Here is a 19,080-nt window from a genome sequence, read left to right as displayed (position 1 = left end):
CTTGGTCTCATCTCGTTTTCCTCGTTTTCCTATGCGAAGAATACGGGTTCTTCCTACTTCTCTACGTGTGCACTCGCTACCTAGCTACCTTGGCCCACCGACAAAGGCCTTAGATACGGACTTTGGTGTCTCTGTCGCCTTAGGTTACATCGCTTCGTGTCCTTTGCTGCGGGTTCTTCCCTAAAACGCCCCTCTTCTGTAGAGCCCTTAGACGTGGCTCTAGTCACATTGTCTAATCCGTGCGATTCGGCCTCGTTCTCACTCCGTCGATAGCCTCCGAGGATTTCCGCTGTTTTTGCGCTAATAGCGGAAATACCGCATTGTGCTTAGGATTTACGTCTAGTCGTTTCTTTAAGCGTAGCTAATAAAGCCTTCTCTAGTTCTATCTCTTTGGGCTTTAGGAAGAAGCGGAGAAGATAATGATATTCTTAGAGGTGATCTCCTAGAAGGGAAGGTCTATCTACAGCATGTAGCTCTTTTACCCTCTGAAACTTGCTCACTGATTTGTCGAATCGAATATCGAGAGGTCCTAAGCATAATATTAGTATAAAGCTCTTTTGATAGTAGATTTTCCCTTTGAAGATTATACTTACGGGAAGCACAAATCCCGTCGAATCCACATACTTAATCCATAGTAACCTATTACCATAATGATGTTCTGCTGGCAACTGCTCGGATGACGCTGGAATTGAACCTGAATGTTGCCCCTAGATCTGCACGCGCGGATGGCCAAATCGGGGGGACCGCTGGTGGTGTGGGGAAGTGGGTTGGGGGCAAGATACCATCCGCTTCCCGCAACCCCATCAAAATATCGCCCCGACTTTGGACTCCTGTAGCCCCCCTTCGACGGGGAGTAGTTAGCCTTCACATTTTGCCAGACGATGGGCAAGGTAATGGTATACGATCGGTGCGACTTTTGACGTTGATCCTAAACAAAAAAACCTACCGATCCGTAAGATCGAAGGCTGCTGGGATGCGGCTCCCAGCCCCCATAGTAACGAACCACTACGTGAACCCCCGACCACTAAGATGCGCCCCGTCCCACTCACTCCCGGGTGCTAGGAATCCTACAGGATTATTCAAGTTACCAACAGCCCCTTCCGCCCGTCAACATGCGCCGCGGCTGCGGTAGCTTTCGTCACTCTACAAAGTTTTCCTACTTCGTCCTTCTTTGTGGAAGCGGATAGATATAAGATAATTGGCTACAGATACTAGAATCAACCACTTCCTTCGCCTCTACTTGCGGCTGATAGACCCGAGGGAGAATAACCAACAGGGCAACGGGGGTGCGGAAAGTGACAACCGAATTTCCTAAAGGGGAGCATTACGGCCCCAAACCAACAATGACTAGTAACATTAGAAGAGTTGCTATAGAAGGAATGGATACAAAAGGTATCCCATTCTCACCTAAAGCAATAGACCATCCATTCAAACTCCTTGAACGCAAAACGTACACCTTTTTCATACCCAAGCCAATTAATATGATCGCTTTTGGCCCGAAAGCTTTGGCTGTAGCCGCTATCGCTATGAGTCTTTCACCTACTGCGTTGGCATATGTTGAATTCACAGGCAATATAGATGTGCAGTCTAGTTCTGGCAGTATCAAAGCAGTGGATAACAACGTTCAGACATGCTCTGGCGATATTGGCACAGGCGACAATAATCTCGGCATGCTCTGAGGCAATGAAATCCGTTTTGTGTTCCTTATACGCTGATTCTCTAATTCATACAAAAGACTGTATCAGCGGCTTCGCGCTGAACTACGACCTTACAGATAACGAGTCTGGTCATCAGTCTAACCCTCGTGCCATGCCAGTCACTTACTGTAACCCGACTAATTGGTATATAACTCATTAATTGATTATAATAGGGGCTCCTTCATCGCTAACATTATACAGTTACCAGTTTAACATTGAGTTCGACTGCGAGGGAACCTACGCGAGCGACTGCCCTGTGGACTATACTCGATTCTGCTAGTACTATTTAGGATTAAGGTCGAGATAGCTCAAAGACAAATAAGAGTGAAGGGCAATCTGAAGTAAGGAAGAGATGGTACGAAAAGAATGGTCTTTTAGTGGGTAAAAGGAGAGGGGAATTGACACAGATTGGTACGGAATAATAGAGGCAGAAGGGGGGCATTCTGCTATTAGGGAAGACATAATAATCCAGAGGCGAGCAATTTTTGGCTCCCCTCCGCCATGTGAACTTCGAAGGACACGAAGTTGAACACAGACCAATCAGTTGGACTAGTGTCAGGGACCGAAGAGTACAGGGTGGCGTGGAGGTTACGCCGACGGTCGTGGTAATTGATTCACGTGATGCCAAAACGGACGTTGGTTAGCAAGACTCGTAATACGGCCGCCTGTTAACCGTCACATCAGTTTGTGGGGTATTAGGCCTACCGCTAGGTGTACTAGGCCTACCGCTAGGTGTACTAGGCCTATCGCTACGTGTACTAGGCCTAGATAGCATTAGTATCTCGGAGTAGCGAGTTATATTCTCAGGCCTCGTCACTTATCCGCCTCACTATAAACGAATCAAGCGATATTCGAATCTTCTCTCCGTCTGATCTATCACGGGCACCGATATTCCTACGATTGGGTATGCACAATAATTGCGGATCTAGACCGTTAGCCAACATAGCGAGTTCGCGATATTTGTGTTCCTGGCCACTGATGGAGCAGGAACTACAGCGCCAAGCGGCTCTGAAACCTAGCTTTGAAATCTAGCCAGTTACAACAGGGCTGGGGTTTTCTCTGAGCTCTTTTAGGGAATTGAGGCTGATAAAATTTCTGAAAATATTATCTTGTAATCTCGTGGCGCTCATTAAAGGGGCCTAGCTATCCTTTGTGTGTCTCGCGTCCCTTTCATTTTTGTTCCGTACTCTCTCTCAGTCCGACGAGCGTAAAGACTTCTTCTCTATACGTTTATCACGATAACAACACAAAAATGGTCAAGACCAACCTCTCCATCGCCGCATCCCTGCTGATGCTGGTGACGACCGCCTTCGGCGCGTGCAACACCATCAGCTACACTAGCTGCGCCGACAACATCGTCCACTGGTACGATCCAACTAATGGCGAAGTCTGTGATCCGCTCGACTGCGGCGGTGGCCGCGCTCCTGTCAAGTACGACGTCCCCTGCTGCGCTGCCTATAGGGGCACGGAACCCTGCGTATCCACGACCTCCACTCTCTCCTGCTGGAAACCTTCCTCCGTCTCTGCCTCTGGGACAATTGCGTCCGCTAGCTCTGCCAAAACTACGTCGGACACTTCTGTGACCGATACTAGTGTTGCACCTTCTACTGGCGCGACGGCGACGAATTCCTCGCACAGTACCTCCGGCAGCACCACTGCTCCTTCGACTACGAAGGCTCCAACTCAGTCAACAAGCTCAGCGACTTCCAATATTGGCACGACTCCTACGAGTGGTTCTAACCAGCCGATCTCGACCAATATTGCGGGTGGCTGTGCTGGTTCATTAATGGCTATTGCTGGAGCAGCGATTGGTGCTATTGCTCTAGTTTAGGTGAAGGTCCGAAGACATGTATCATATCGCCCCGAGGCCAGACAAAGTCACATTGCTCTCTCTAGTCCATATATTTGCAAGATACAGTACAATCATGCATGAGGCAGACCTCATGTAGATGGCGAAATTTGGAAGAGCGCAGCAAATCGTAATACCAAAATTTGGCTCCGTCGATGAGCGTGGTGGTGGCCCGCCCTGACCGAGGGCGATTGTAGCCTGGCAAGGCCGGTCGGCGTGGAGCTGAAATGGCGGAGATGAAGGGGCGACGATGACGATGAATGCTTATGCTGAAGCAGGGAGGAATGCACCCTGTGATCCGACAATACCGTGTTATTGAGAGTCGCCAGGGGCATTGGCCTTCATTGGCAGCGGTAGCGTCGTGCTGAAACAGGACTTCTATTGAATACCCGTGTCTTTTTTTTTTTTTTTTTTTTTTTTTCAAAAACCAGGCTAGATAAGACGTGCCCAACTTTTTCAGCTCTATGCAACGGCGAATTTAGAGCGTGCCCTCAAAGCATGGCCGTAAAAATATAGGAGCCAAACCCCAACCTGCGCGAGATCTGTAAGCCCTCATAAAACAGGATACAGGAAAATAAACTTACTATGCCTAAAACACTCAGACCTGCTAATAGACTCGCACCCCGGCCGATTCCGAGATTTAAGAACATTGGCCGAGAAAACAAAATGGCACCAAACGCAAATGCTGAACGGCAGAAGTCGTTGCCAGCGAAGAGAGAGGCTGCGTATGGCGGATACGACATTGGGACATAAACCAAAATGCACTGCAAGATGATGAAACAAGTCAAAGCGTAGATTCCGATCCCAATGACGCTGGCAATCCAATGGACGTGGACATTGGCAGTCCAACCTTCAATTCGATTAGAACGTTTAGATGCGTGGCGGAAAGTCAGGTGCAGATGCCGGTGCTCCTATTGAAGTAATGACTCACCAAATAGAAATAGTCCAATTGGAGGGCCAAATATAGCAATGAGGGAGATCCTCAGGCGCCATTCTGGGGACCGGAGACCATTTTTCTTGATGTCCGGGATTAGGAAAAAATGTAAGTACGAGAAATATATTATGATCGCCAGGATGCATCCGACTACCACACAAACGAACACAACACCGGTTTCCCCTAGGTTGAAGCCATATATTGGGCCATATACCAGCGGAAACACCTCGAAGAAGGAGTAGTATATACCATATATAAGTGCGGTGTATACGTTGGTGAACATGACGGCTGGGTCTTTGATCATAATTTCAACTGGCTTGATGACAGCATCCCAGGCGACATCGCCAAAGCTTAAGCCTTTGCGATTGATCTCGGTCTGCGATCTAATGTTCTGCTCATCGAGAGTCTTTCGTAGTCGTGCAGCACGACGAAGAAGAATATTGTCTGCTGATGTTTCGGGCAGGAAGAAAAACCAAAGAATGAAAATCGGGCTTGACATCCAAAGGATTTCCCATAAAGACCACCGCCAGCTGTGGAACTGTCAGACAATGCTTTCGAAGGTTGAAAAATACTTTTTTAAACTTACTCTTCTGCAACAACGGCAAATCCTGATAGCATAGGACCTAATGCAGGAGCAGCGAACATTGCTGAAACCCAGCAGGCCATTGGGTAAGGCAAGTACAGAAGTGAGTACTACTTCTTAATTAGCTAGCCCGATGTTGGGTGAATGATCAGGGGTGTAGATATACCATATCCTGCATGGACGCTCCGCCATTTGCAAGACAGGGGCTACCAAAAAACCCTTGCAGGAAACGTAAGACCAAGAGCCCAGCAAGATTGTCTACGAGCGCTGTGGGCACGCAGAGAATCAGATAGATAGCAAAAGTGACCACATAGGGTATGTTTCGGCCGAAAGCTGGAATTTCGCTCATTGGAGCCCACAGCAAAGGACCGAGACCATCTGCATACTGTGTCAGTAGGTCTTGAAAATACGGGACAAGGGGTACGGACATCCCATAACATAAAGGGCCAGCCCCAATGATGCTTTGAATTCACCAACACCGAAGCGGTCCATTATTTGGCTGTCAACAACGTCAGTTACTCAGATGCGGACAGTATCTTCCAGTTGAATAAGGAAAGGCGAATCGAAAAGCCACTCGATTGTAAACCTACAGTTCACTGGATACGTAGATTGCAGAACCACAATAAACCACAAAAGTATATAAACTGGGTGTAGGCGTGTTAGCTTTTGACCTGAAGTCTTGTCAGAGAACACAAGGAAATGAGGACGTTACTCAATCTGAAGAGCAACAGCAGTTTTCTTTTTCTGAGACCAATTTTGAGGGTTGTCGGCGTCATCAGATGTGTACCAGTTTACCAAAATAGTCCCATCTGAAGTTCTCTCTGGCGATATTGGAATAGACAAGCTCTTCTCCACGGCTAATGTCTCTTCTTCTGCTAGTCTTTCCGGTGTGAATGGGAATGAACTATGCTGGCTTAGACTCTGTATTGTATTCTGGTTACTGAGGGCCAGATCCTCTTCGCCCGCTTCCTGAAAGCCTGCCGAATCGATCGCCGCTGCAGTAGTGTCACCTATGGACGTGCCAGTGCTGTTTTCAAGCCTGTTGTGCCCGTGGAGGTAACTAGAATCAGATCTGTTTTCCACGGATTCGCTTGCCTGGTATGCATGTGGGCACTCAAAGCCGGGCTGCTCTTCTGGATAAAGAAAGAACTTATCGCGAAAAAAGAAACGGGTGAGCCGTCCAAAAGGCGCATCGCGAATTGTGTCGTACATTGTACTTCGTTTTCGAGTCTCAAGAGTTTGGCTGATAGGTATTGCCTTGCTATGTATTCGGGATCAAGGTAAGTATACAATATAATTTTGCAGGCCTCTCAAACATATATAGCACGACGTCTTTATGTCTCTGTCATCACAATAAGCAGGCCCGTTCCAGCCTGCTCGGAGACTTAAGTAAGCAAATATTGGTCTTTCCATGGGACTGTAAAGTGACCTAGAAGCCGTTCTATTTCCCAATGCGGGAGGAGGGCTCCTTCATGAAACTTTGACAGGCGTGATCTCGGTAACATCCTGCAATGGGAGTGGAAACGCTTTACCAATAAGGGGACACACGAGTCATGATGCAATGATTTGATAAAGCTTCCCGGAGTCACATCATCACAAAATTCAAATCAATTTGACAACCTAATCAACACCTTTTTACAAATTAGATTGTAAACAATTTTATTAAGACACATATTCCTCTTATGGCCTATATTCCCGCACCATTAGACATGCAGGAACCATCGGCTTTGCCCAGAGGGACGCTAACGAGCTCGCGCTTCTGTAAATGTGTTGTAGGCTAGATTCTTTGCACAAGCTTGATCCGAAGGCTTGACTTTACCACTCCATTGGTCAGTAGAATAAATTCGAACTCTTGTATTCAATCCATCCTTGATTCAGTCGTAGTGCTGGTCTTCTCTGCGGACAAGAGAAGCTTTCGTGCATGACTCATCAACTGGTGGTTTGGCTTGTACCCTGAATCAACTTGCGTGCACGGACCGAACGAACCGCGCCGATTTCGCACGTATCTTCGAGAAAAGCGATCCATAAACTGTCGCAGAAACATGGATCTAGGCTCCAAGAAAATATCCCGCAACCGTCCTCAACTATCATGCACAGCGTGTCGTCGGAGGAAATTAAAATGCGACCGAGGGGATCCTTGTGACAATTGCAGACGTCGGAACGAACAACACCTGTGTACTTACCTGCCCCCCAACTTAAATCAGAGAAATCCGAAGAAGTCCGGGAAATCGAAATCTCGCCTCGATCGGCTGGAGAAACTGGTGACCGAATTAAATGCAAAGGTCCAGCAGGTTGATCCCTCTCATCAAGGATACCCAGTATCTTTGGCTACTCAGAACGACACGAACCTTTCGCATGCCACATTAGGGGATAATCCGCAGGGATTGAGTGTCAGACATTTCACGTCGTCGTTGTGGGAAGATGTGCTGAATGATGTTCGTCTATCCCAAGCACCGGTTATTTTATTCACATTGACTCTCCTAGATCGCCGAGATCAAAGACTGCGTCGACGACGCTGAATACGACACTGACAACGAACTGCAGGAAAATCATCAGCCAGATGAACTCTCTGTCTTCTGTTTCCGTGGCCAGACTGATATCGCAATGCTTGTCGCATCATTGCCCACAAGAGTGGAAACTGATCGGCTGGTCGCAAACTTCTTTCATTTCTCTTATGCTTTGAGACGTAAGTGGACAGATCATTGTTAGTTTCATCATATTGACCGTCGTTTAGCAATTGTTCATACTGAGAAATTTCGGAGTGAGGTAAATTATTGATTCGCTCTGCTCTTTCATAACACCAAAGTCGTGTTTTGTCTTTACCTAAAAAGGAAGGGTGCTGACAAGGCCCAAGTACGAATCATTTTGGTCAGATCCTCTAGCTGCTTCTGCTTCCTGGTTGGGAATGCTTTTCTGTATGCTACGAATCTCCTCCGATCTGTTCATCCGTTCAGGAGTTGCGCCACTTTCGATCGTCAACGGCCCCAGCCCAGTTACACTTTTTCGCGACCGAACCCTAGAATGCGTGTCGTCAACAGGGTTACGCAAATTATGCCCATATATACTTCCAACTATCCTCCTCCACATCGAGGCTGAGTTTATGTCAAGTTCAGACTCAAAAATTGACACATGGATTATAAGCAGCACCGCAGTGCGCATAGCTTTGCGCTTTGGACTTCATCATGAGCCCTTGGCCGAGGAGGGTATCTCTCCCTTCAACGCAGAAATGCGGCGTCGGTTGTGGCTTGGGATTGTACAAAGTGATATCATGCTGTCTTTTCAAGTCGGTCTTCCTGCAATGATTCCTTGGCGACAAGTAGATGTACGACTCCCACGAAACCTTCGAGATGATGACTTGGATGAGAATTCCTCTGACCTTCCCCCTTCACGGCACATGCGTGAGGCGACCAACATTTCATTTTTCCTCGCGAAGCAGCCGCTGCTGGAGTGTTTCGCGCGGATTGCGTCTCATTCACAAGAGCCTTATCCGAGGGATGAAGAGGTAGCAGTTCTGCAACAAAATTTGGATAGGGCGCGGGAAGGATTACCGCCCATCTATCGGATTCGTCCAATCAATGAAGCTGTGACCGAACCTAGTTTTCTTGTGATGCAGCGTTATGCGATAGATCAGATATATCAGACAGCTGTCTGCGTACTGCACCGCAAGCATCTCAGCCGCGCGTCATCGATTCCCGAATGGAGTCAATCCCGACTCCTTTGTATCGATTCAGCTTTGACGTTGCTGAGTTATCAGGCGATCAAAGACGAAGAGTCAAGGCCAGCAGGCCGATTTGCTGGAAACAAAATCATGATGAACTCACTTGATCAGAATAGCTTTTTGCTGGCTGCGATGTTAATATGCTTGGATCTGAAACAGCGAGGATCCTTGTGCTTGGAGTCAAGTGATCTTTTACTTTGGAATCAGGAAAGGGGCGATGAAATGAAGCGGGCCCTGGAAACATCCATGAAAATCTGGGACTCAAAGAAAAACGTCTCATCTGAAGCTTCCCGTGCGAGCAAAATACTGTCTAGGATATTGCGAAGCTTGCTGGATGACAAAATTGACTTTCCCGTTGTCGAGATGGGTGAGTTTTATTGCTTCCAATCAACAAACACTGCTGATCATCCTCTCTATCATGATTAGGCATTGGTGAGCCTGAGCATTTGAGCGAAGTATTGGCTTCCTCTGAGGAATTCGACTGGGTAGGTGCTCGTGACCCGGCCATTCTTGCCATGAAAGCTCATTCCATAGCAGTTGGAATTCGACAGTATGTTTCGTGAATTCGGTCAAAGCCCTGGGTTTCTCCAGTGATTCCATAACTGTTTAAAAGAAACAACATACTTTGGTCACGGTCTTGCTCGAATGTGAAGTGCATTAGACGCTAACCTGTCTTTGCCAGTGGATAAAGCTCCCCGCCCATTGAACTGGCGCAGAATCGAGGAATCGAAATTGTCAATCACTAGCTATTACAGTTTCAGTTTTGCATGATCAAAGTTATTAACGTATTCCGTAAGCGAGTGAGTCAGGGAACCAACTACCAATATATTAAATCAATTTATTAGACCACCACCGCCATTAATATCGAATTTCTACCAATCACACCTATTAGGTCAACGCGTTCTTCTATGACCTAGTTGATTGCAATCGCTGCATCGTTGGGGAAAGGGGGCACGTGTGGTTGGCTGTGAAACTGATGCATCTGCCTCCCCAAGGGTCCATTTTGGGCTTTATTAGCCTAATTCCTTGACTCTATGGCCTCCTCTGTACTAAAGCCCTCTGTATGGGCACTTGCTTAGTCGTCTTCTTGCGCTTTTGCTTTTGCACTGCATTTTCTGCACGTACGTCGCGAATTCCTGGCTCAAAATTGCTGCTGTATGCATCGCGAGATGGTACCTTTTGACAAGCTGATTTAGGCTACTGACTATAGGGCTTGGGGGGCTTTGTAATTGACGAAATCAACGTTTTGATTGATGAAGCTTATCGACCCAATTGCTTTGGATTTGATAGCGTTTAAGGGCTCCATGCGCTCGATCGACTGCCTGGTCGACTGTCTAGGGCGGTAGGTGTCCGAAGTCGTACATCCAGCTTTTCTATGACCTGACTTGGACCGTATAACACTAAACCAGCTGCTTTGAATGCATTGTGAATACATGATGGTCTAAATGCTTCTGCGCGGGCCTATGTGAACACCATAATGAGATCAAGCTTGTCGATATGGTTGACTCCGGCTCGCATTTTAGCCTGAGGTAGCCCCCCATATGTGCGCTTTAGCGGGGCAACAGCTTACATTTAGGGGCTGTAATAGATGCGACGAATGTGGAGGCATGTGAATTGCAATCGTTTTCGTGGCATAATCGATCAGAATCAGGCGTCAAAAGACTTCCGTGGCCGTCAAGAAAAAGTAGTCGAAATTTACCCCTCCTTTGACTATCAGTCTTAGGGATAAATTGCTCTTCTAGCCATCGAAGTGCAGTGTCGTCCGTAGTCCACCAATTAGGATCGACTTCAATCCGCCAATCGAGAGGTAAATCATCATACCATGCATATCGTTGGTATAATGATGAGTATTAATATATTCGCCTCATCCCTAACCAATTACGGCCTATAGGCAGATACGCGCGTATCCATAGATAGAATTCATTTGAGAGCGTCTTCCCGGGAGTCAAGTTATGACTATTTGGGCGCGTATCTTTGCAAAATTGTTGGCCATTGTATCGAACGATGGAGAGTCAAGGAAATTCCTCTATATTAAAGACTTGAATTGCGCGCTGGACTTCTGCTCTCTTGATTGACAGAATTTTGGGGCTTTTGGCTGCGAAGGGGGCCATGGTGGGTAGTTGAAAAGAAGAAGTTGACGCGTTGGGGCGCAATCGCGTTTCCTGGCTCATTCGCTTATGGATGGTTACGTTAGTCACCATTTAATGAGCCATATCCTTGGCGCCCGGATCGGAGATGTTTTCAAGCTCTTCTCGTCCGATCCGAACGGAGATCTAATTTTGCTGTCCAACTTATCTCCGCGAGTCCACTACTGTTTCCGCAAGGCGCGGGCAAAATAGTTAACTATGCTTCCTCTTATTTTGTCATCCTATAAAATCTATAAAAGGCTCTGCTCGGCCCATCCGGGTCACAGCACGCATTTTTTATCAATTGCTTTTCTTATTTCAAGGCTGCTTCCGCTGCTATTTCTCTGCATCAGTTTTCGCCGTCTTCAAAATGGCATCCTGCCCGAAATTTGGAACGAAAACAACATGTGAAGAGGTCGTGGAGAGATTTTCCGCCAATATCGTGGGAAAAACTTGTAAGACCATGTTACCATTTCATGATGTCACAATGGTAACGGTCAACAGTTGTGATCACTGGCATTAGCCCTGGTGGTCTTGGTGAAGCTTTGGCCAAAGCTCTCGCCTCCAAGAAACCCGCGCAACTTGTTTTTACTGCTCGCCACACCTCGAAAGCAGAGGCTGTAGCTCAGGACATTAGAAAGATACACCCCTCTCAGATCATTCGCATCGTTCAGATGGATCTTTCGTCCAAGAATTCCATTTGTGCAGCAGCCGCTTCTATTATAGAAATGGTTTCGAGCATTGACGTTCTCATCAACAACGCGGGTGTAATGGCGATTCCTGAGCGCACACTTTCGGTGGATGGTCATGAAATGCACTTTGCAACTAACTTTCTTGGGCCATTTCTCTTCACGAATATTCTTCTACAGAAATTGTCCAACAGCGCACGCATCATCAATGTGACCTCTGGAGGTTATATGATTTGTCCCATCCGTTTTCATGACCTTGCTTGGTGCGGAGACAAAGATCTGCCTGTTGATGAACAGCCAGATATAAACATGGCAAAGCAGTTGGGTATAGGGGAGCTTACTAGCCCAGTTTCATACAACCCAATGCTTGCATACCTTCATTCAAATACAGCAACTATGCTTTTCACACTTGGTCTGAACAAGCGGTTGCAAGGGACAGGAGTCATTGCGATCAGCACGGTACCTGGTGGTGAGATATGACCGGAAGAGAAGTTCTTTTGAAACAAAGATCACTGACAGTGATTATAGTCGTTATCACCGAACTCCAAAGGCATATTGGTTATTTCCGCAACCAATTGCTGGAATACAAGACTGCTACACAGGGAGGAGCCAGTTTTCTTGTTGCTGCCCTCGATCCTACCCTTGATGGTAAGAAAAAAGGTCAATCACAATTATATGGACTGAGATTAACGGTCAATCAGATCATCCAGGTGCATATATAGATGATTGCCAAGACGCAGCCATCGTCTCAGACCATGTGAAGAATGAGGAGGTTGCTGAAAGATTGTGGGAAGTGGCAGAAAGAATGACTGGCCTAAAAATTTGATGCCCTCTTCGAATCTCCCAATGTGTATTGAAGGTGGCACACACAAACACTGGTTTTAAACTGTGAATATTTTGTCATTGAGGAGCATGGACCTACTGCTACAGTTGCAACCGTTACTAATCGATCTAGTTTCCAGGCGTAGATAGGTTTGAAACCAGGCGGGCCAAGCTCAGCCTAATGAGTCTCAAACGCGAGAAGTTCATCGTAGCAGGCTATCAGTATCTTAGTGGCCGAGATGGAGTATAGAGCGTCTATGCTCTAGAACTAGCGGTCTAGTAAAGGATTTTCCTCTTTAGATCTAGAATAGTATTATAGAACGTCGGCGTAGTAGATGACTAGCTAGTCTACCTAGACGTAGTCATTCGCTAGCTCGAAGGAGCGGTAGGGTTCGCATAGTCTAAGTAGTACATGGAAGCTTTGTTGTTTTCTTATCGTAGTATAATCTAGTAGGCGGTATAGCGTAGGCCGTACCCCGCTACTACGGATATTGCTTAGGCATCGAGAAATATTTAGACTCTACAAAGCGTATAATAGCTTAATCGTGACCAGCCTGATGCTGTGCCTCGCGCGGTGATGCAATGGGCACGTGATATGCATTGTGTTGATAGTTGGACTTCTTCGTTGTTTCCTTTTCTTCTTCTTCTCCCCAACTTGGAAGTCGGGTCGTCCATAGCACATCAATTTGACTTCTTCACCGTTTTCTCTTCTGATCTAGCTGCCGGTCATATTCCGCTAACCTCGTGGTAGACTGATGAACAACATCGACGTTTGATTTGGTCAATGACTAAAGATAGCCTAATCTAGGCGACATTCGCCGATAGCCAAGCGTAAGTTTCGGCACTATGTTCTTGACAAGGCTCTCGTCGTGTCCTAGCTGCTCCGACATTAGGTTAGCGATAGTGGTTCGCGATTTTGCCTGATCCTTGCTTTAGTCGTGCATCAAGGTAAACCGCTTGTTCAATTCCCCTTCCACGTTACGGTAGTATCGAGTATGCTCCTCTAGGTTCTCTCTGAAGTTATTGAGCTGCTCCTCAGAGTACTTGAAGTTGGTACTCCCTGGCCTGGCATGCTTTGCTCCAAACCTAGTCGTAATCCATACGGGAGACCGCAAAAAGCCGTGAGCTTCGTAACTTTGGCTGAATCGGCGGGATAATCTAGACGGCGGACGAACCATCTCCGATAACAGCAACTGTCTTGTCGGTCAAATCGTACGAGTTGTCCCAGTTGGCACTATGCATCAATGTTCCTTGGTACAGGTCGAGGCCAGGAATGTTGGGGTATTTCCACGAGTTCAAGACTCCCGATGCGCTGATCAGGATATCGCACCAGTCCTGGAACTCGCCATTGGAACCCTTTATCTGTAGTCTCCACTGTCCGTTGTGAACAGTCGCCACCGAATCCCAGAAATTAAGATCAGCAAGCACCTTCGAGAAAAAAAAAAGAGATACCTCAGGCCTCGATGGTCAATGCGACCTGCTCCACCGCGTCATCAAATCCGGCCCGTTGCCTGTGACACCAGCTACCCAGAGGTACGCTAAAGTACAAGCTCTTCCATAATAACAAACATGAAACGCAAAGTATCTCAAAGTATTTACAAGTACACCCAGAGCTCTCCGCCCGGCTAAAAAAAGTTTCTGTCGCATCCATCGATAGCTTTTTTTTCCCTTTTCTTCTGGCCTGCCCACCTTTTTTTTCTTCTTTCCTCTTCATCTCTCATACCCACTTCACCTCCCTCACTCTCATCCCAACCTACCTATCTTTTATCCCAATCAATCGCAAGTCATTCACAATGTCCAACGGCGAAGACCAGTCCCTCCTCGAGCGCGTGGAGATGCCAACGATCCCTCGTGAGGCTGCACGGAAGATTGCGCTCATCGAGGAGGAGTTTACCCGTGCTGAGGTTGAGCAGCGTATGTACCTATTATCTCCCCGTCATATACCCTCCTTGCATGTTCCTTGGAGAGTCTTGCGGTGTGTATCCTCGGGCCCCGCAATTGGCTGGTCGGTCTTACGAGCTTGGCAATTGCTGTGCGAAGGATATGGATGGACAGGAAACTGCGTTTCTACGATCTAAAACGAAACTAAAGCTAACATTCTCCCCAATCAGTGCGCCAGTCGGTCCCGCTCCTGAAGCCCCTGTTCCAGAAGCGCAATGAGATCATCACCAGCCCAGAGATCCAGAGCGACTTCTGGATCCGCGTGTTCTCAAATGCTCCCGCCGAGATTGACGAGTACATTCTCCCCACGGACGCAGGTGCGCTTGGCCAGAGCCTGAAGAACCTGACTGTGCAGCGGTTCGAGGTCAACGACAAGGGCGAGGGCGAGCCACGCAGTCTGCGCTTCACCTTTGACTTCCACACCGGCGAGGAGAACCCGTTCTTCGAGAATGCCCAACTGGTCAAGGACTTCTACTGGCGCAAGCAGATCGTCAAGACCTCATCCGGCAAGCGCCGCACCTGGGAGGGCCTGGTGTCCGACCCTGTGCGCATCAACTGGAAGAAGGACATGGATCTGACCAAGGGTCTGCTGGATGCTTCTTGCGACCTGTTCGATGCCGAGAAGAAGAAGGGCGGTGACCGCAAGGCACTGCCCGAGTACGAGGCGCTCGTTAAGAAGGTCGAGGCTGCCGAGGCGGAGGCGCTGAAGGGTGATAATGAGGACGAGGAGGATGACGAGGATGACATGCCCAGCCCTGCCGGTATCAGCTTCTTTGCCTTCTTCGGCTACCGGGGCCGTGATGTCTCTGCCGAGCAGTCCAAGGAGGCCAACAAGGAGGACGCGGAGCGGTGGGCCAAGATCGCCAAGGGCGAGAAGGTCGAGGGTGAAGACGAGGAGGATGACGATGACGATGATCTCGAGGATCTTATCGACGACCTCGAGGAGGCTGAGATCTTCGAGGACGGCGAGGAGCTAGCCATTGCCATCGCTGAGGACCTCTGGCCCGATGCGCTCAAGTATTACGGTGAGTAGGAATTCTTGCTGTCAAAGGCCCAAGCTGATTTTGTTTTGTTTTCAGTGCAATCGTTCGAGATTGCCGATGAGCTCTCCGACGTTGACATCGATGAGATTATGGGCGAGGATGAGGACGAGGACGACGAGGAGGAGGGTGATGAGGAGTCGCGCCCGCGCAAGAAGGCTCGCAACTAAATCTAATTGCCCCGAAATGCCATGCTCCGTGATTGTTGATCCGGTATATCCGCACAGAAGATCACAGAACGATGAGAAGAATCAATACGAGGACGAGGGCGAAGATGAGCGCTGCGATGCAGAAGGAGGACATTGTGTCTAGTTCCAAAAAGTTAGCTCAGTAATTCTATGATTCCCATTTCTTTTGTCTTTACCTTCATTCTTGCGTACGATGTGTCGGATCCGCGCCATGCCCGTGTTCAGTTTGCCGCCCACGCGGTCCGCCAATGTGTCAACCTCGTCGATCATGCCAGCCTGGTCCTCCAGCTCGCGACCCATATCATTGGCCTGTTGGCGGAGGTTGCCCACCGTCCGAAACACGCCGTCCAGCTGCTCATCCTGCTCATGCATCAGCTCGGTCTGGCGCTGCTGCTCCATAGAAGCATAGTAATCGTCCCCGCCGCGCCGTTGATCTTCTTCGTCGAGCGCAGCGTCAAAGTCCGCCGGGTTGGGTAAGTTCGATGCAGCATCTGCAGTCGAAACGGTTTGCTGTAGCTCCTGGCGCATCTTCTCGATTTCTGCCCCGACATCGTCGACGAGTTTCCGGCGCCGCTGCACCTCCTCCAGCTCCAGGCCATAGCGATAGGGGTCGAGCTCGATTGCGCGCACGCTCTCGATCAGATCGTCCAGATCCGCGGTTAACTCGGTCAGTGTGGTCTCGAGCTCGGATCGGGCTTGCTTCAGCTCGGGATTTGAGGGGCTTTTGGCCAGTGACCGGATACGGAGGTATGAGGAGAACAGCGGCCGGCTGGACTGCAGCGTCGATAGGACGTCCCTGATCTTCAAAGTCAGCCCGATGGATTAAATAAACAAACAAATGACAATGGTTACTCACGCCTGGACTTGGAGGAAAGGGTCGGCGTTTTCCATGGTTGCGGTATGGAATGAGAGACGGAGAGTTCGGGGAAGGCAGGCCACAGAGTGTTGACCAGGGCATGCGGGGATGACTCAGCACGTAGGCCTGGAGTCAAAAAAGTTGAGAAAGAAAAGAAGTAGATCCTGCCTGCAACTCCATCCTGTATGGCTCGCCGCGATCCCCTTCCACTCGCAGACGAGTGGAAGGACCCAGATACATATATCGATGCCCTCCTGTCCTTCGCGACCTCGTCCGTCCAGTTCATGAACCTGTGCGGCGGCGTGCACATCCTCGACTTTCTGACGCGCGAACCCGATCTATACACTACCCTCTTGCCCGAAGACTGGCGCACATTCTTTGAAGCTCATGGCATTCACGACATTCTCCATTTACTCCTGCGAGAAGACATTGAGCCGTTGCGCAAGCAACCCAGTGTCAATCCCACATGGAACGGAGGCGCGTTCCCTCCCCAGACACTTCTGGACTACATACATGACATTCGCCGACTGAGTCTTCGGCGGGAGTTTACAACTCCAGCACAGAGTAGCCCACTGCCTCGACATCTTGAGGTGGGAATGAAAAAGAAGAAAATACACGAGGTCGAGAACTTCTCACGCTATGTCGGGTCTCTGTCCGATACCGTGGAAGAGCATCGTGGCGAACCGGTGTCACATATTGTTGACTTTGGATCCGGGCAGAACTATCTCGGGCGGACACTGGCCAGCGCGCCGTACCATAAACATATTATCGCCATTGAACGACGACACCAATATATCAGCGGGGCCAAAGGCATGGATGTTCACGCCAAACTGGCGGCCAAGAAGAAAATCATCTACGTGAATACCCGCAAGACGTCCTGCAATGACTGCAATGGTTCACCTGAGGTGTCTTCAGAAGAGAAAGTAAATGTCTCGAAGCCAGAAGACGCGGACCCACAGAAACCAGCCGAGGAGAGAGACACTGCTGGAGATGAGGACATCACTATGTTCAAAATGCTGGGGGAGATCAGCTTGGAACCGGATGAGCTGCTGGGCAGTATCAGGAAGAACAAACCAAAAAAGAAAGTTGAGAAGCCAAAGAGGGCCGATGCCCGAGGCCACCTCAGTTATATCGAACACGAGATTCAGGATGGATATTTGCAACCGATCATCCAACATGTTGTCGATCCTTCACCAGTGGTGGCCGAGAATGGAACAAGCGATGAAATTACAGTGCAGGTCGACGAAAAGAGACAAAGCAACGCCCGAGTCATGGTTGTATCTTTACATTCATGCGGCAATCTCGTCCACCATGGTGTACGATCTCTGGTGATGAACCCATCTGTCGTAGCCATTGCCATGATCGGCTGCTGCTACAATCTGCTGACTGAACGACTCGGCCCGGCTACCTACAAGCTTCCTATCCTGCGATCCCTTCATCCGCGGCTTAAAGAAACAGGGACCTCTTACGACCCGCACGGATTTCCTATCTCCAAATTGTACGAGGACTATGAGCACAGCGGCGGTAAGGGCATGAAACTCAACATTACGGCGCGTGCTCTGGCCGTCCAAGCGCCCTACAATTGGGGCCATGACGACAGCGAGGGATTCTTCACGCGCAACTTTTACCGAGCCCTCCTGCAGCGTATCCTGGTCGACCGCAACGTTGTGCCGAAGCCCGGCAACCCGACAGACCTATACGGAGATCAGCCAGGGCGGGGCGAGGCCGGCACCACAGCGTTGATCGTCGGATCTCTGCGCAAGGCCGCCTTTGAATCCTTCACCACGTACGTGCGTGCGGCAGTCGCTAGACTGAGCCGCGACGAAATCCACGGTGCCAAGGTACAGGAACAGCTGGGCAGCATGTCCGATGAAGATATTCACCGCTACGAGACCGAGTACTCTCGTACGAGAAAGAATCTCAGCGTGGTGTGGAGTCTGCTGGCGTTTAGCGCGCAGGTTGTCGAGGCGATTATCGTCGTGGACCGCTGGCAGTTCTTGCGGGAGCATGACGAGGTCAAGGAGTGTTGGGTTGAGCCGGTGTTTGATTATGGGTATAGTCCTCGGAACTTGGCTGTTGTTGGGATCAAGAAGTGAGTAATTACATGTATGACCATAGAACATAGAAGATATACATTACTTAGATTTATCCTGTTTCTAGACATAAAGTCTATCCTCGTTTCAAGTCGCTGGGCGAAGCGAGGGTCACGCCTTGCCTCTTTGGTATACAGAACAAGGCTTTGTTTATAAGACACAATAAAGTGACTTCTTGGAACATCAAATAAATCAGTCAGAAGAGCGAACGACCCAATTCTTCAGTTATCTAGTAGATCAGTGTGACCTGATCCTGATATGCCCACTCATGAGGTCTTGGACGTTCCGCATATCAGGCGCAAGTAGGGGAAAGGCCTAGTCTAACCTTGACAAAACCCATGAGCCGGCCCATTTGTCTAGAGATTTCGCTAATTGCTGAGAACCTTTCATCCATCCATCATTAGAGAGGAAGTTTTTATAAAGTAGATATAGCTTAAAGATGGCTTTATTAGGAGATATACGAACCACCGTTTGTAAGACTCATTCGATGCTATTATACGTATCTACAAAGCTGCTAAATACTGTATCTCAATATTTAAATAAT

At 48.7% G+C, this 19,080-nt stretch overlaps 8 protein-coding genes across 8 annotated transcripts; 5 read left to right on the top strand and 3 right to left on the bottom strand.

The window, feature by feature from the left end:
• Positions 1–2,949: 2,949 nt before the first annotated feature.
• N7510_004772 (uncharacterized protein) lies at positions 2,950–3,528 on the top strand (the record flags this gene model as incomplete). The annotated part of the gene is made up of 1 exon (XM_056976698.1): positions 2,950–3,528. One exon carries the CDS (start codon positions 2,950–2,952, stop codon positions 3,526–3,528), a length of 579 nt encoding a protein of 192 aa, XP_056836654.1.
• Positions 3,529–4,008: 480 nt separating this feature from the next.
• On the bottom strand, positions 4,009–6,275 carry N7510_004771 (MFS transporter; the record flags this gene model as incomplete). The annotated part of the gene is made up of 7 exons (XM_056976697.1): positions 4,009–4,077; positions 4,131–4,396; positions 4,478–5,010; positions 5,067–5,173; positions 5,230–5,441; positions 5,492–5,562; positions 5,776–6,275. The coding sequence occupies 7 exons, from the start codon at positions 6,273–6,275 to the stop codon at positions 4,009–4,011; spliced, it is 1,758 nt and encodes a 585-aa protein (XP_056836653.1).
• Positions 6,276–7,105: 830 nt separating this feature from the next.
• On the top strand, positions 7,106–9,344 carry N7510_004770 (Zn(II)2Cys6 transcription factor; the record flags this gene model as incomplete). Its single annotated transcript, XM_056976696.1, has 5 exons — positions 7,106–7,498; positions 7,548–7,749; positions 7,798–7,829; positions 7,918–9,148; positions 9,208–9,344. The coding sequence occupies 5 exons, from the start codon at positions 7,106–7,108 to the stop codon at positions 9,342–9,344; spliced, it is 1,995 nt and encodes a 664-aa protein (XP_056836652.1).
• A 1,933-nt stretch (positions 9,345–11,277) lies between these two features.
• On the top strand, positions 11,278–12,422 carry N7510_004769 (uncharacterized protein; the record flags this gene model as incomplete). Its single annotated transcript, XM_056976695.1, has 4 exons — positions 11,278–11,362; positions 11,412–12,065; positions 12,125–12,244; positions 12,298–12,422. 4 exons carry the CDS (start codon positions 11,278–11,280, stop codon positions 12,420–12,422), a joined length of 984 nt encoding a protein of 327 aa, XP_056836651.1.
• A 928-nt stretch (positions 12,423–13,350) lies between these two features.
• Positions 13,351–13,780, bottom strand: N7510_004768 (cyclohexanone monooxygenase; the record flags this gene model as incomplete). Its single annotated transcript, XM_056976694.1, is given in 2 exon segments — positions 13,351–13,576; positions 13,590–13,780. Coding segments are annotated over 2 exon segments (417 nt in total), but the record flags the coding sequence as incomplete, so codon positions are not given.
• A 431-nt stretch (positions 13,781–14,211) lies between these two features.
• Positions 14,212–15,569, top strand: N7510_004767 (histone chaperone napB; the record flags this gene model as incomplete). Its single annotated transcript, XM_056976693.1, has 3 exons — positions 14,212–14,332; positions 14,530–15,384; positions 15,439–15,569. 3 exons carry the CDS (start codon positions 14,212–14,214, stop codon positions 15,567–15,569), a joined length of 1,107 nt encoding a protein of 368 aa, XP_056836649.1.
• Positions 15,570–15,630: 61 nt separating this feature from the next.
• On the bottom strand, positions 15,631–16,478 carry N7510_004766 (SNARE domain protein; the record flags this gene model as incomplete). The annotated part of the gene is made up of 3 exons (XM_056976692.1): positions 15,631–15,707; positions 15,764–16,383; positions 16,444–16,478. 3 exons carry the CDS (start codon positions 16,476–16,478, stop codon positions 15,631–15,633), a joined length of 732 nt encoding a protein of 243 aa, XP_056836648.1.
• A 150-nt stretch (positions 16,479–16,628) lies between these two features.
• Positions 16,629–18,539, top strand: N7510_004765 (uncharacterized protein; the record flags this gene model as incomplete). The annotated part of the gene is made up of 1 exon (XM_056976691.1): positions 16,629–18,539. One exon carries the CDS (start codon positions 16,629–16,631, stop codon positions 18,537–18,539), a length of 1,911 nt encoding a protein of 636 aa, XP_056836647.1.
• Between the last annotated feature and the right edge of the window lie 541 nt (positions 18,540–19,080).

This window comes from Penicillium lagena, assembly GCF_028827675.1.
Source record: "Penicillium lagena strain IBT 129212 chromosome Unknown utg000002l_segment0_segment0, whole genome shotgun sequence".
NCBI classification, from domain to species: Eukaryota; Fungi; Ascomycota; class Eurotiomycetes; order Eurotiales; family Aspergillaceae; genus Penicillium; species Penicillium lagena.
Note: the sequence above shows the minus strand (reverse complement) of the source record. Positions and strands in the feature narration are given on the sequence as shown.